The 13,575-nt window shown below is 41.1% G+C and overlaps 1 protein-coding gene across 7 annotated transcripts in view; it reads right to left on the bottom strand.

The window, feature by feature from the left end:
- ERBB4 (erb-b2 receptor tyrosine kinase 4) overlaps nucleotides 1-13,575 on the bottom strand; it is a 606,677-nt gene that overhangs the window by 13,507 nt on the left and 579,595 nt on the right. For all 7 annotated transcript variants that reach the window (XM_057412359.1, XM_057412357.1, XM_057412354.1 and 4 more), the window contains 3 exons: nucleotides 13,340-13,486; nucleotides 11,352-11,449; nucleotides 9,149-9,319 (listed from right to left, as the gene is read on the bottom strand). In XM_057412359.1, coding sequence (XP_057268342.1) covers nucleotides 9,149-9,319; nucleotides 11,352-11,449; nucleotides 13,340-13,486 — 416 coding nt within the window. The remainder of the gene's footprint in view (nucleotides 1-9,148; nucleotides 9,320-11,351; nucleotides 11,450-13,339; nucleotides 13,487-13,575) is intronic.

Genomic DNA, 13,575 nt, shown 5'->3' on the forward strand with positions numbered 1-13,575 from the left:
TGGCAGCCAGCAAACAGACTTCAGCTGGCACAATCTGATCAAGGCAAGACACAAAAATGAAGATGCAATAATTCCTTTTCCCTATTATTTTGTATTAATGCACTGTGCGTGTCACACACACAGGAGAGGAGGAAGAAAGACAGCTTGCATGTGTCTGTCTTTCCCTTTCAATCTCTCTTACTCCCATATACTTCCTGTCACCCATGACTAGCTTTCTGTCACTCCTTTTTTAATACACTCTCCAAAGACATTTTACAGTAAATGGCACCTTCTAACATTGCGCCAATTTCCCACAGTTTGGAAGAGACAAATACCATTTCCTAGGTACTGTAACAATTCCCCATGGGAGAAAAGGGTCAAGGTACTGCTCCTGCTCATATGCTGTAGCATCGGTCCAGAATACAGGAGTAGCAGAAGCTCCTTTTCTATATAAACCTCAACCTCTAAAGCCCAAAACAAGGCAAAGGATGGGGAATGGGACCAGAGCCACAACATGGCCGTGATTTGTGATGGAGACGCGGCAGACAGAAAGAAAAAGGCACAAAAGAAAGTTGATGAGCAATACCGGGAGCAGCAGCCCCCTCCTATGCCACACGCTGCATTGCCATCTTCCCCAGTCTGTTTTATACAGTAATCAAAGGATATTCTGAGCCTCTCAAAATGCCATCAACCCTCATTGAGAATGAAATAGAGCACATCTCCACTGAAGCCTTTACAGCAGTAATCATTACAGCATGCTGGCCTGAACAGGGAGCTCTTACAGACAAAGAGGGGTTTTAAAAATAAAATAAAAAAGCCTTCCTAAAATCTGAATAGAAACTTGATGATAATCTCCCAATTTTATTATGCAAGGGGGAAAAGAAACCCATAATTGTGCACTCTTGGTCTCTTATAGCAAAGAATAGGCTTCTTGATGAAATGCTGAGTTGATTTAGAGCAGGGCTGAGGTTCTGGTGGCAATAATACACTAAAAGAAATAACCATCCAGCTGATTTGGATAAAATAATCATTTTTTAACATTCTAAATCTAAACTCATCTGTGCCTCCTCCCACTTCTCCCCACCGCATCTTTTGGAGAGTCTTTTTATAGCTTTGAGGTTTTTTTTCCCCATCCCCTACCGCAGCATTTATCAAGACAGACAGACTCTTTGCTCTGGCTAACAAAGGACATTTTAGGCTGTGCTGGCATTTATCCCCATCGCATGGATGTTTAGGAAGTACAGCATTTGGCACAGGATGCTCCAGAGTCCCCCTGTTACCTTACTCTCTAAGCATTATCACCACAGACCGACATGTAGATGGCACTCTCTGGCTCATGAGCCCCAACCACTGTGGGTAGGCAGGTGTTTAAATGACAGCTCCTTGGTGCATTTCCAAATCCCCTCCCCCCCACCTTGTATCTTCAGGTGCTTTTATTAGTTTAAGGAAATTCACAAATAGGATTGCTCAGAAATGAGTGTTTAACAATTTCTGCTTCAAATCCAGTCACTGAAGGAAATTTTTCTCCCAGCTCTCATAATTATTTCCTGACTCTTAGTCCACTTTTCCATCTCCTAATTATGTAGAGTTGTTTAGCTTGCTGTTTTCCAAGAATGCCTCATCAGTGCAATGTAGAAATATTTATTACTTGCTCTCTTTATATCTATTGACTTTTTTCCTTTCAGGAGAGAAAAGAAAATGGATCAGCTGTGAGCTCTCTTGACTGTTAACACAGCCAGCAGCTATTCATGGATTAAGCAGATGCTGCCTGATTTTAAACCAGTTTATATTAAAGCTCAATAAATTTACATGTCACACATTAAAGTTTGAAGCAATATACAGCTACAGTCTCTTCCATTGATTCCTCTGAGTGTTAACTCACACTAGGTCTCACCAGGAAGTGCTGTGAGGTAGTAACTTGTTATTAAATATATATTAAATCTGTAGAAACAAAAATGCCATCCAACACTTTTGAGAAGTCTGATGAAATCAATATGCCTGTATTCAGGAGCCTAAATGTGACAGAAAACAGCTAATGCATTAAAAAAATCCTATTTTAAAGCACTTGACCTGCAAAACCATGAGCCAATTTGACACGTTGGTCCTGATAATCTATTCAGGCTGAGAAGGGCTTCCTCCTTGGGAAATACCACTGATTTCATCTGGCCTGGTTGCAAAGCAAGAAATTAATTGCCATAAAGCACTTTCAAAGAATTCTCTGTGAAGAGCCAGGCATCATCTATTCTGTTTGAGTCCTTCATGTGAATTCTTTTTCCTTCTCCTCTGGCAAACTTGGCACATTTTAAAGAGGTATTTAAATACTCATATTCTAAATCTACATATTTTGTGAGAAGCTTTCCTTTTTCATGTAAATTATTAAGACTGAAATGATCTCCCATCTAATGTATTTTACAGTGTGTTTTTGCGTGTTTATTCTTCATTCACCTTCATTCAGCAATGAAATCAGGCTGACTGGTATCAGACTGGGTTCACCCCCTGCTTTTCATGGACAAACATGGTCTTGTACTATCTACAGTTCTAACAAAGACTGGAAATGGATACAGAAAAATTTCCCAGAAGAGAAATGCTGCAGTAGGTAAAATATTTGTGATGGTCGACTAGACACCATCAAAACACTAACAGCTACTGAGAAGTGCTTAATGTAAAAGACACAGCAGAACAGACAGGAGCCTCCTACCACCAGGATGTCATTAAAACTTAGGGAAGCAGAAAATGAGACTTTGAAATTCAGAGAGCTTGGTGGAACTTCTAGAACTACCCTAAAGGCTTGATGGCAGCAGCTGCAGTATGCAGTACACCATAGGCTGTACTAGGAAAACACACAAAACTTAGCATTTAATGAAAGGCATACAGAATGCATTCATACAAACTTTCTTAACTAATAGAGCAGTTTCTAAAGAAGCAAGAGAGCTCATATAGAGTCGGTGTCATCTTCTGACATGTTATGTTATGAAATGCTTTGATACCATGTGTAGTTATCTACCAAGTTCATCTGTTCTGGCACTGGAGATTCCATTGCAACACTTGCATGAGGAAGCAACAGAGCCGAGAGGCAAAAAAATGACTACTGAGAAATTTTAGGATTACCTTCTAAGGAGAAGGAATTAAAGAAATGGGATAGCAATAAATCAAAAAGTCCACAACCTGACAGACAGCAGTAATAAGCATCAAATTTAAGGCAAGATTTTGTTGTATTATTTTGGGGAAAACAAAGGGGCGACAAGCACCACAAATGAACCAAATAAAAAGGACTCATTGGTGTTGTCCTTTAACACAAACACATACAAATGGTACTATCCTACTCAGCCCCTTAAATAGAAAGAACTTCTGATAACTGGCAGCTCCTTAACCTGGCACAAAAAAGAAGCAAGGCAGACTGCAATAGGATCCAAACCCCGCTAAAGAGTCAGTATTAACTGCCTATTAACTGCCCAGTGAGACTTTTCTACACCGTGATGAATTTTCCATTCCACCTGATACAATCAAGACAGCCTTTCTAAAAGAAAAACTCCATCTCACACAGAATTTCTGCACCTGATGCAGGAATGAAGAGACAAGAGACTCTGACCTAAGTTATGCCAGAAGATTAGATAAAATGCTTGCAATGGCCCCATCTAGCCTTGGTATCTCTTCATGTAAATTATTTATTGACTTTAGGATGGAAGTAGTTTTACTGCCATCAGCCCCACATGGCCAGGACACACCTGGAGAAGTAACTCAGCTTGAGAGCATGGACAGGAACAGTCAACTGCCTTTTCTCACAGAAAAATAAATGTGGACCAGTAAGGCATCATCTGCTACTAAAGCTCATGTCATAAGGAGAATCATGAACAAATCATGACTCCCTCCTGCCACTTTCTTTTCCAAGAGGAAAGGATGCTATAATCAACTGCTAGCTCTCCCCACCTGCAATGACAGTACCTCACATCACCAGCTCAGCTGTGCTGACAGACCGGGAAGTGCCCCTCCAGATTGTGATTGCTCTCCAAAATACCTCCTTCCAGATGCTACTGAAGGCAGCAGCGCTTGAAGTCCCCCACCTTCCAAGTCTGTGGCATTTCAGTATGTAAAGCACTCAGACATCAGATCAGATCTTCCACCACTGAAGCACTGCAGGTGCCTAACAAATTCAGCTCTGTTAGTTTAATCTAATGAAAGTCACTTAATTCTAGTAGTCAACCCACTAGTTGAACAGTCCCTGCTGTCCATGATAAAAAGAGGCCGTACTGATGTGAAACACATCTGAAAACCATTAACAACCATTTCTCTTGTAATCTTGTGATTTGAAAATGGCTACCTTTCATATTTAGAAACCAGAACAAATGAATCATTAAGATAGCTTCTTTCCTGGCTTCTCTCTGGAAGAATCTTTTTACACACAGATATATACAGATGTTGAGCCATGAAACACTACCAGACCTAATGACACACTAGGACTGCTGCAGTGGCATACCAGATACTACTCAGGGTATTTAAAACTGGCTTTTGGTGTGCCAGAGTCTGCTTTAGCCAAGTAGAAACGTCTCCCTGGACATATGAATTAGACACCTCTGAAAAGAAATAGCTTCATATTTAATTGCAGGGTTGGCATGTGCTTTCATGTTTATAGCATATGGAATAAAATTGCAGGGACAGGATCAGCAAGTAATAAACAGTATAGATGGTTTTCAGCAGGAATTAGCCAAGGATCTAAAGCAAAAAGCATCATGGGCTACACAGAGTGCTTTCTGTATTAGTACTATCTCTGTGCACACAGGACAATACTCATTACAAACACCTGAATGAATCATCTAATGGTGGAACATAGGACACTCAAGCAGTAGCTGGGGTCCTGTGCTCATAGAAACACTGCTGAGGATTCAGCTTATCTCTCAGAAGCACAGAGCTTCTAGAACTCCACATTTCTATAATATCTCTAGACAATGGAAAAGGTGGAAAAGTTGAAGAGCTGAAATTGCAGCTGAAGAGTTTCACACGTAATGAAAGAATTCAATTTAGCTTAGGATGTTAATTTTTATTTAAAAGCTCAATCTATCACAGGCTGGACTTCATAACAGAGGCCACTGTTAGGGGCCACAGTGCGTGCAGGATTTTGCTCCTGGTAGCACAAGTCCCAGAGATGTGCTAGTAGAATCCAGTGTGGGTGAGATGGAAATGCTGAAGCAGTGTGTGAGCCTCGCAGCTTCATCAATCTCAGTAATCCCTGGAAGAAGCAGGATGTCACAATTCCTGGGGAGCTGGAAACTCCCCAGAAGCCTTTCCCCTTTCCAGCCTTCTTTAATAGGCTACAAAGTTCTGTGCTATTGGATATGAATTAATAGTAGGTCTGTGCTATTAATTCCTATCCAATAGCTTTTCCTCTCCATATGGGAGGGAGAAGGAAGAGTTTTAAGCAAACCTCATCCAGTGGTGCCTCTCACAGGCAATAAGCTGCAAGGATTCAGGACTGAGGTCACCCTAGAGAAACTTCAGAGCTTGCTTTAGAAAGTAAAAGCTCTTGCTCTTCCTTAACTCCCCGACTTGAAAGCCTAAGTGTGAGCAGGGCCACAATCTCCCTGCTTTCTTCCTGGGGACTCCTGTCCCCCATAGAGCTGTACTGCTGTACTGCTGAACTAAAGTTGCCAGTACAACGCACCCAGAAAAGGAGTACAGTACCTTGCTATCACATAACTGACTTTCATTAAACTACAGTCAGAACAACTAAGATGGGAAACCCAGCATCTTTCATCTGATCTCTGAAAACGACATGAAGATCATGTAGCTCGTCTATGTGTTTTCCTTCACCAAACTGGCTGTCAATGTCACCATAAAATTAATTTCCCAGAGACAGTGAACACAAACTACTTAAGCCGTACCAATTCATTTGGCATCTATGGCTACAGCAGCACCATGATGAGTTTGTATAATATTAATATTCACTACACCAAACAAGCATAAATCACTAACTTTCCAAAGGAAACACACAGAATCAGACAACTGCAGATAGAGAGCTCTGACAGCATTTCAATTCTGTGTGATTCTTGTAGCTGACATCCATCTGTACTGAACTATACACAGCAGATGCACTATTACCTTAAAGGAGCTAATATGTGTTTTGTTTTAAATCAACATGAATCTTCACTGCAAGAATAGTTAATGTACCAAGAACCCGAGTGCTTCAGAAAAACAAGACAAGTATGTAGCTTTCTGCACAGAGAGGAAACAAATGTACCACATTCAGAATAAACCTCTCTGCAAAGGAAACCAGAAGTGCTAAGATGCTATGGGGCTTTCAACTTGACTCCAAGCTCTTCCAGCAACACAGTGCTGTGGCATTTCTGCAATCTAGATGTAATCACCTCTACAGCAGTACTGGCAGTACAGGTAGAAGATGCAGAGTTATTAGCAAAGCTGAGACTGGAACTAATCTGAGATGCTGGAGAAGCATCAATGTTCTACTACAAAATAATCCTGCAATGGACAGGAGTCAGTCTCCCGTGATACCAGCAAGTGCTATCAAAAATCATCTGTTTTCTCAATGGCAATTCCTTTGTCTATCTCTTCTTTTGGCCTTAAAAATTCCCCCTCTATAAAGAGGTTCCTACAATGAAGAAAAACACTATAAAGATGTGCAAAAATACCACGCTGGGTGCAAACTTGCTTTTCCCCCATCTGCCCTTTTTTGAGGTTACCTGGGTCAGAGAACTTGGCTCAGAATGTGAAAACTTTTGGCAAAGGATAGTTCCAGATTTGTTTAAGTGTTAGATTGCTGTATGATGCCAGAGAAAAATTTCCCAGCAGTAGGAGTTACTGAAAGAAGGATTCAGTCTTGCTGCTGTCATTAAATTGAATTGCAAAGCAAAGCTCCCACTGACTTTAGTGGTCCAAGATCACAGTCTCAAACCAAGACAAGAAATTGTGAGCTGCAGAGAGGAGACTTCACATCAAGAATGTGATAGAGCCTCTCTGTGTGGCAAAAATAAAGGCACCGGGTCTCTTTCTGCAGCCTTGCTGATTTCAAGGGGATCACACACGTGCAAGCAGCTGAACAGTGTGGCTCAAAGTTGGGCAAAGGCTGTGAGAAAGGTAGAGTTTTCAATATAATAATAATAATAATAATAATAATATGTGTTTGCTTTCCATGAATATCCCAGTGAGAACGCTGGCTGCCCAACAGCACATTTTACACAATTCTTTTGGAATATTTACTCTAGGATTTTGGTTGGAATTAATTCCCTCAGCTCTACTGGACGATTCTGCTTGGCTGGCACTAAAGACTAGGGGCAAAAGGAACTGCTGAAAAAGCAAGTACGTTATCCTGCTGATCGTTTCTCTTCCAAATGTGCCCCAGCATGTCTAGCAAACATGGGTGTGACATGAATATAGCAAACCTTATGGGTCTGACTCTGCTCTCTCAACCCTATGTTGGTGTAAGTGGTAATATTCCATTAGTAAAGCTTCACTACAGTGATTTACATCACTGTGACAGCAAGCACCTTTCAAAGGTAACTACTGTTGTTTCCTTTCTTACTCAGAAGTTCACAGCAAAGGAAACAGAACCTCCCCAGAGACAGCTAGGAGTAAATCTGACTTATTTCAGACCAACATCAACACTAGAAATTAACTCTTGTGTCATAAAGAGGAAGTTTCTTGTTTACTGCTAAACCGTGCATCATCCCCTCCTTCATTGCCTTTCAGTGCAGGAGAAATGCTATGTGAATGCAGCCTAGCCCTAGTAGCCTAGTCCAGCCTCTTCTAAAGACCTTTCCAGCCTCCTTCCATTTTGAAATAGTAGCAATTCCCTTATGAACTCTCTGGATACTATTTAAGATCACATTTTGTCTTTCTTATTCCAGAAAAGCACAGATTTACTCAGGAGAGGCAGAAGAACTTCATGCAGCATGTGGTCAGATCATGAATACTGACTCAGTTTACACACTCTTAGCTGCTTTGCTTACCTCTTCCCTGCCTCATATTGTGTCATCACTTCAGCCAGGTTATGAATTTGGAACTCCTAAGGAAAAATCTCAACAAAGGTTTCTAAACCATGAGGAATAAACACCAACATTTCAATGAGACTCCACTTAGTATTTAAAATGGGACTTTCCACTAAAAGGAGCATGAGAGAAAACAAAGAAACAAAGAAGACCCTAATTACTAAATACAACTGATGTTTGTGAGAACGTCCTCACACTCGTAATTCATTTCACCAGCTCTTAGCTTTGTAAGAAGGGATGGCACCTAGACTGTTAAAAGGATGGAGCCAAGTGCAGGAACAGGCAGAGGTCAGAGCTATGGGCAGGTTGCTCAGGAGTGACAACGACCTCTGCAAACCTGAACTCATGTCACCACCAGAGCTCAAACACCAAATCTGGGACTATTCTGAAGCTGCCCCTAGCCAGTGGAGAAAGACACCTCCAGAAAATAACTTATCTGACTGCAAATGTCCAAGGCAGACAGTTATAATCACCCACTCTTTTCAGATGACATGAACTGAAGTCTCGATGAAAAGCTTAGATATCACCTGAGACATCATCCTTTTGATGGTTAGAATTCTGTGAGCTGAATTCCTCCTGAACGATCTCTGTGCCTCAGCTCCCCTGTAAAATGACCAGCATTTCTGCCCTCAACAGGGATGTTAAAAAGTTCAACATGTTAAAATCTGTGACATGCTCAGGAAAAACACATGCTTTTGAAGGAGGGTTGTGAAAGCATCTTATACAGACAGGAAAAGGGTCTGGGTCTGAAATCTGGCTCCAGACACAAAAGCAGCATTATCTCTGTATTCCAGGTGCTCTCAGTTACATCAGTGCCAACCCTGTCAAGACAACAGGACTGCAGGATTGGGAGAATCAGAGCTATGCACTTCCTGGCTGGGCTGGTCAGCAACTAAGAAACAACACTGCTTGACTTCATAAGCCTCAGCTGTGCTTTCAGGACAGGCAGTTCAGCTCCAGCCTTTGTTCACTCAAGGCTGAACTATTAAGTTAGAATTCACTGAGCTACAATGAACAGGGAACCCAGTGACAACACTTTTATAGTGACTCTTTTTACAATGGGAGCTTGTAATTCCCAAGGCAACTCTGGCCTGTGTTTGATTAGTGTACTTAAATCTCCACCTGTGCTTTTAAGATAACCAGTATTTTCTGACTGAGACATCTTCTCTTACCCTGTTGGAATCAATTCTTGTCCTGGAGGTGTAGATGGGAGGAGGAATGTTGAAGGCTTGAGGGACAAGATACTCTTCAGCATCCATCATATCTTCCAGGTCTTCCTCATCGAGAAGGTTTTGGAAGAACTTGCTGTCATTTGGGCTTGGGAGCTTCATACGGTCATCTCCCTAAATAGGTTGTAGTGAGAGAGCAAAATGGTCAAAAGATGAAATAATTTCCTAAACAGGGAACTTCAGCCTCCTCATGCCTTGGCAGCCAGGCTGCAGGGACCACACATGGCGTTTTGTTTGTTCTAAAGTTCCACAGCCACATCATTTGTTTTGATTTTTTTCTTACAGGGAATATGATGACAGAAAGGGAATAAGTGCATAAATCAAACCAAACCATTTTTTTTTGGCATTCTTGTGATCAAGCTTTTATTCTTTCTTCTCTCTTTTCCCCATAGAAGCTCAGTTTCTGACCCAAGTTCTGTCAAGGCCTGATGTGTTTTGTGAAATATCTCGGCTACCCGGGCTTAGATGGGGAGAGGGGAAATAACATGGAAACTGCTGTGTCTGGGCATTTGTTTTGTTTTTATTTGATTTTTAGGGATTTAGAGGCTAAATTTCCCTCTCATCCATATGGAAAGTTCTGCAGAATGTAACAGAGCTGAAAGCAATAAAAATCAAACCAGGGAACAACAGCAACAATATGTGTTTTTATTGAAATAGCATCTACAAGCTGAAGAGGCAAATCAGGGCTGCACTTTGCTTCGTGCTACAAAAGATCACAAAAAGCAGCCCATGCCCCAAACACGTAACAGCCCACAGAAATGATGCTAAAGTTAACTGCATGGCTAAAAAATGGCCTCCCGCTCTGCAGGAATTATTATGCCACATGTAGAATTCAGCAGGGAATGATGGTTGTGCTAGGGGGGTGCATACAGACCAGTTCAAAAGCTCAACATTAAGCTTGTCATTCTTGCTTGCATCTGGGGGAATGGGGAGTCATGAGTCAGAGATACCAGTACAATGGAGTTACCCTGGTTTCTCCTCAGGAAACACATGGCCTGTATCGTCTGCAGGAGAAGCATCATGGGACGAAATACCCACCAGAGTATATAACAGAGGGAATGGCAGGGGAGAGAAAGGGATGGAACATGTATTTGGAATAGGGAAACATATCCTAACTATGCAGTTTAATCAGACTGATTTTTCCAGAATCACTTGCATGAGCTGAATTTACAATTTAACACAGTGGGGAATACTGCAACAGAAATTCCACCTTCTGCACCACAAATCCTCTTGGCTACTATTTTACTTTTCAAATATATTTTACTTCACCCCAAGTTGAAGGTGAGCAGTGTACATTCACACTGGGCAATAATACATCATGAGTAGGTTAGCATGATGGGAAATCAAACCAGTGCAATGAAACACCACACATTGAGACTAGCACTAGATGCTAAGCAATCAGGAGACATGAAATAACAGTGACTGTACTTCTGGAGGCTCTTCAGCTAGGAATTCTTATGTCAGTGTGGAGCTAAGGACCAGCTGGACGTCTCTCTGCTCTGTAGTTCATGGTGTGGAGCAGATATAACAAGATATATAGCATGAGAGTATCATTACCTGGGTCAAACTATTTCCATGCTTTGGTGTCTGGTGTTTCATCATCACCATGGGACCATCAAAGAACTTTACCCAAAAGATAGATTCATTTTCTGTGGCTTGAGTCTGAGTTGTAATCCACACAAACACAACTCTAGGCTTTTGCAGAATGTAGGAGTGAAAGGACAAAAATTTCCAGGTGTGGCTGTACTCAGGGCATACACAGCTCCAGCCAGGTGCAGTCAGCAGATATGGCTATACTGGCATTGCCCCTTGTGAAGCACTACAGAGTCTATACAGCCTAAAGAGGACCAGAGAGAAGCTCCCCTCTAGCACGAGAGGTACCAATCTGACACAATTCCCTGTCTTCTAAGAAACCTTTACATTTAGGCTGTGAAAAGAAACTTTCTTATGATCTCAGCAGTGCAGGAAAGTATCTCTTCAGGATAATCCCCTGAGAGTCAGCCTAAGCAATTACAGAAACAAGCAACTCCTTGGTCTAAAGTAAGTCCACCTTGAACTTAAAGAGATTCAAAGGCAACTCCCTGAACAGTCAGGTTTGGCTGACAGAAGTCTTGTTTCTTTCCCCTGATGTTGCAAAGTTGCTTACCTGAATGACTAGGTATCGCTGAGGGTCTCGAGCCATTCTAGAGAACTCAGCAGCCAGCTCCTTGAATTTTGGCCGACTGTCAGCATCAATCATCCAGCCTGGGGACAGATAAAATGATAAAGAAAGCAGTTAATTGTCAAGGGAAGAAATCATTCTGTTTTTAAAAACAGACAGGTTTGAAGTCCTTGATAGCTCTGGCCTAAAGAAAAGTTGCAATAAATAGACCAGGAGAATGGAAAGCTAGAACTCTATGAAAACACCTGGTCTTGGCCAGAGAAGACTAGGCTGCTCAACACTGCACAGATGTCTCCTTTGCTCTGAGCTCCTGTTCCTCATTCCCCAAACAGAGACACTAACAATGCCTTCTGTGTTTATCTTGCCCATTTGTTTGTCAGCTCTGACTGTGTCTTCTTATGGATGTGTCCAAACTCTGATATAATGAATATCATCTCATCTGAGTCTAGTAGGTTTACCACACAGTTACTACCAAATGCCGAATTTTATTAACCTACTGTTGCACGATGACTTAGATTAAAAAGAGCTGTTCAACGGCTCTACAGGATGACTGACCTCGCCTCCACCTTTCAGGTAATTCTGCAACTCATGTCTGCATCACTAACATAGACCTCACATAAGGCACTAGATGCTATTTTAATTGAGTAAGGGTGATTCTTTTGTCCTTCACTCTAAGTGTAATGTATGTTATACATTAGGAACAACAATTTTCAAACCCTGCTAATGTTTTCTGCAAAACAAGGAAGTAATATAGGCAGTTACCACCAGCAACTAGTTTATCTCAGTGTCAGCTTTTTCTAATGGAAGATCCTATCAGCAGCTTCCCAAGAATATGGTCTTGTTTGCCAGAGAGGCTAAATGAAACAGGGCTTATCTCCTTCATGCTGTTTAACTGAAGAAGGAAACACAGGAAAAACAACCCTAGTATAGCGTATGAAGAATTTCACACAAACATTAGAGGACTAAGTATGTACACCTAGCTGTAACTTTCCATCTTTCACAATACACCATCTACTAGAACTTCCTTTTGTCCACTGAGATCCACTTCATACTCATTAGAAATCCTATCAGATGGAACATTTTTTGCACTCAACCAACATAAATCCCCTGCACTAGTCAGACAATTACCATACCTGCATGCACCGTACAACTATTTTCAGAAGATATATTATTTACCTCTTCTATTTTTTTCTTTCAGTGTTTTTGCATATGAAGCAAAAGGGAAAGGACTATATAAGATGGATGAGATGTCTCTATGCTAATCTCTCTTAAATTAAGCCAGAAACACCAGAGAGATGTTCCCAATTCTTTTTAAATTAGAAGCATAGCTTTGGAGGATACTGTCACTAGTGTGGGCATCATGGAAATAAATGTAGACTCTTTTCCTTTTTTTGCTAAAGTAAAAACATTCATAAATTATTATACTGGACTAAGAATGGTAAAAAATGTCCTCTCTGTAGCACTTCTTGTATTAATTTAATTTTACTTTTTATTATTACTATTGCAATCATCATTCTTATTACTAACAATAAAACATTCACGTTTTCTTTCCTCAATATTTGGAAGCAGCATTTCTCTCCATAAGCTTCACCGGCTGAGTATCCATGTACCATGATTATGTTTAATACTATCTTTTTTAACATCACAATCAATTGTCATGGAAATGACAGTGGTTTACAATAACAATCATACCATTTTGACTTCACAGCAAGAATACAAGATACCATCTGACAGTAATAAGAAGCTAGCTCAACCCTTCATGGCTAAATTAATATCTTTTGCAATTGTGAAAAATGTGTATACAGTATTTGAATGGAATCTACAGTCTTGGGAACTTACATACCTTCGGAAGCTTTTGTTTTGAAGCAGCCTGCCCTATTATCCAGCACTGACGGAGACCATAGATGCAAATGTTCTAAACCAGTGTCCCTCTTGCACAGAGCACAGAAATGTTAAAAACAGCAAGTACTTACATTTCACCATCACCATATAAACGTCAATGGTGCAGATTGGAGGTTGGGGCAACCGCTCTCCCTTCTCCAAGAGGTCAGGGATCTCTCGAGTTGGGATTCCATCGTATGGCTTCCCACCAAAGGTCATAAGCTCCCAGATAGTGACTCCTAGACGGAAAAAAAGAGTGAGTGTTAATGTCTGAGGTCATACTACTCATATCCCTTTGCAATTTCTTACAGCACAGTATTCTAGCCCA

The sequence above is a fragment of the Pezoporus wallicus genome, unplaced genomic scaffold, assembly GCF_028554395.1.
Source record: "Pezoporus wallicus isolate ANWC-B61680 ecotype Strahan unplaced genomic scaffold, APGP_CSIRO_Pwel_v1 contig_6566, whole genome shotgun sequence".
NCBI classification, from domain to species: Eukaryota; Metazoa; Chordata; class Aves; order Psittaciformes; family Psittacidae; genus Pezoporus; species Pezoporus wallicus.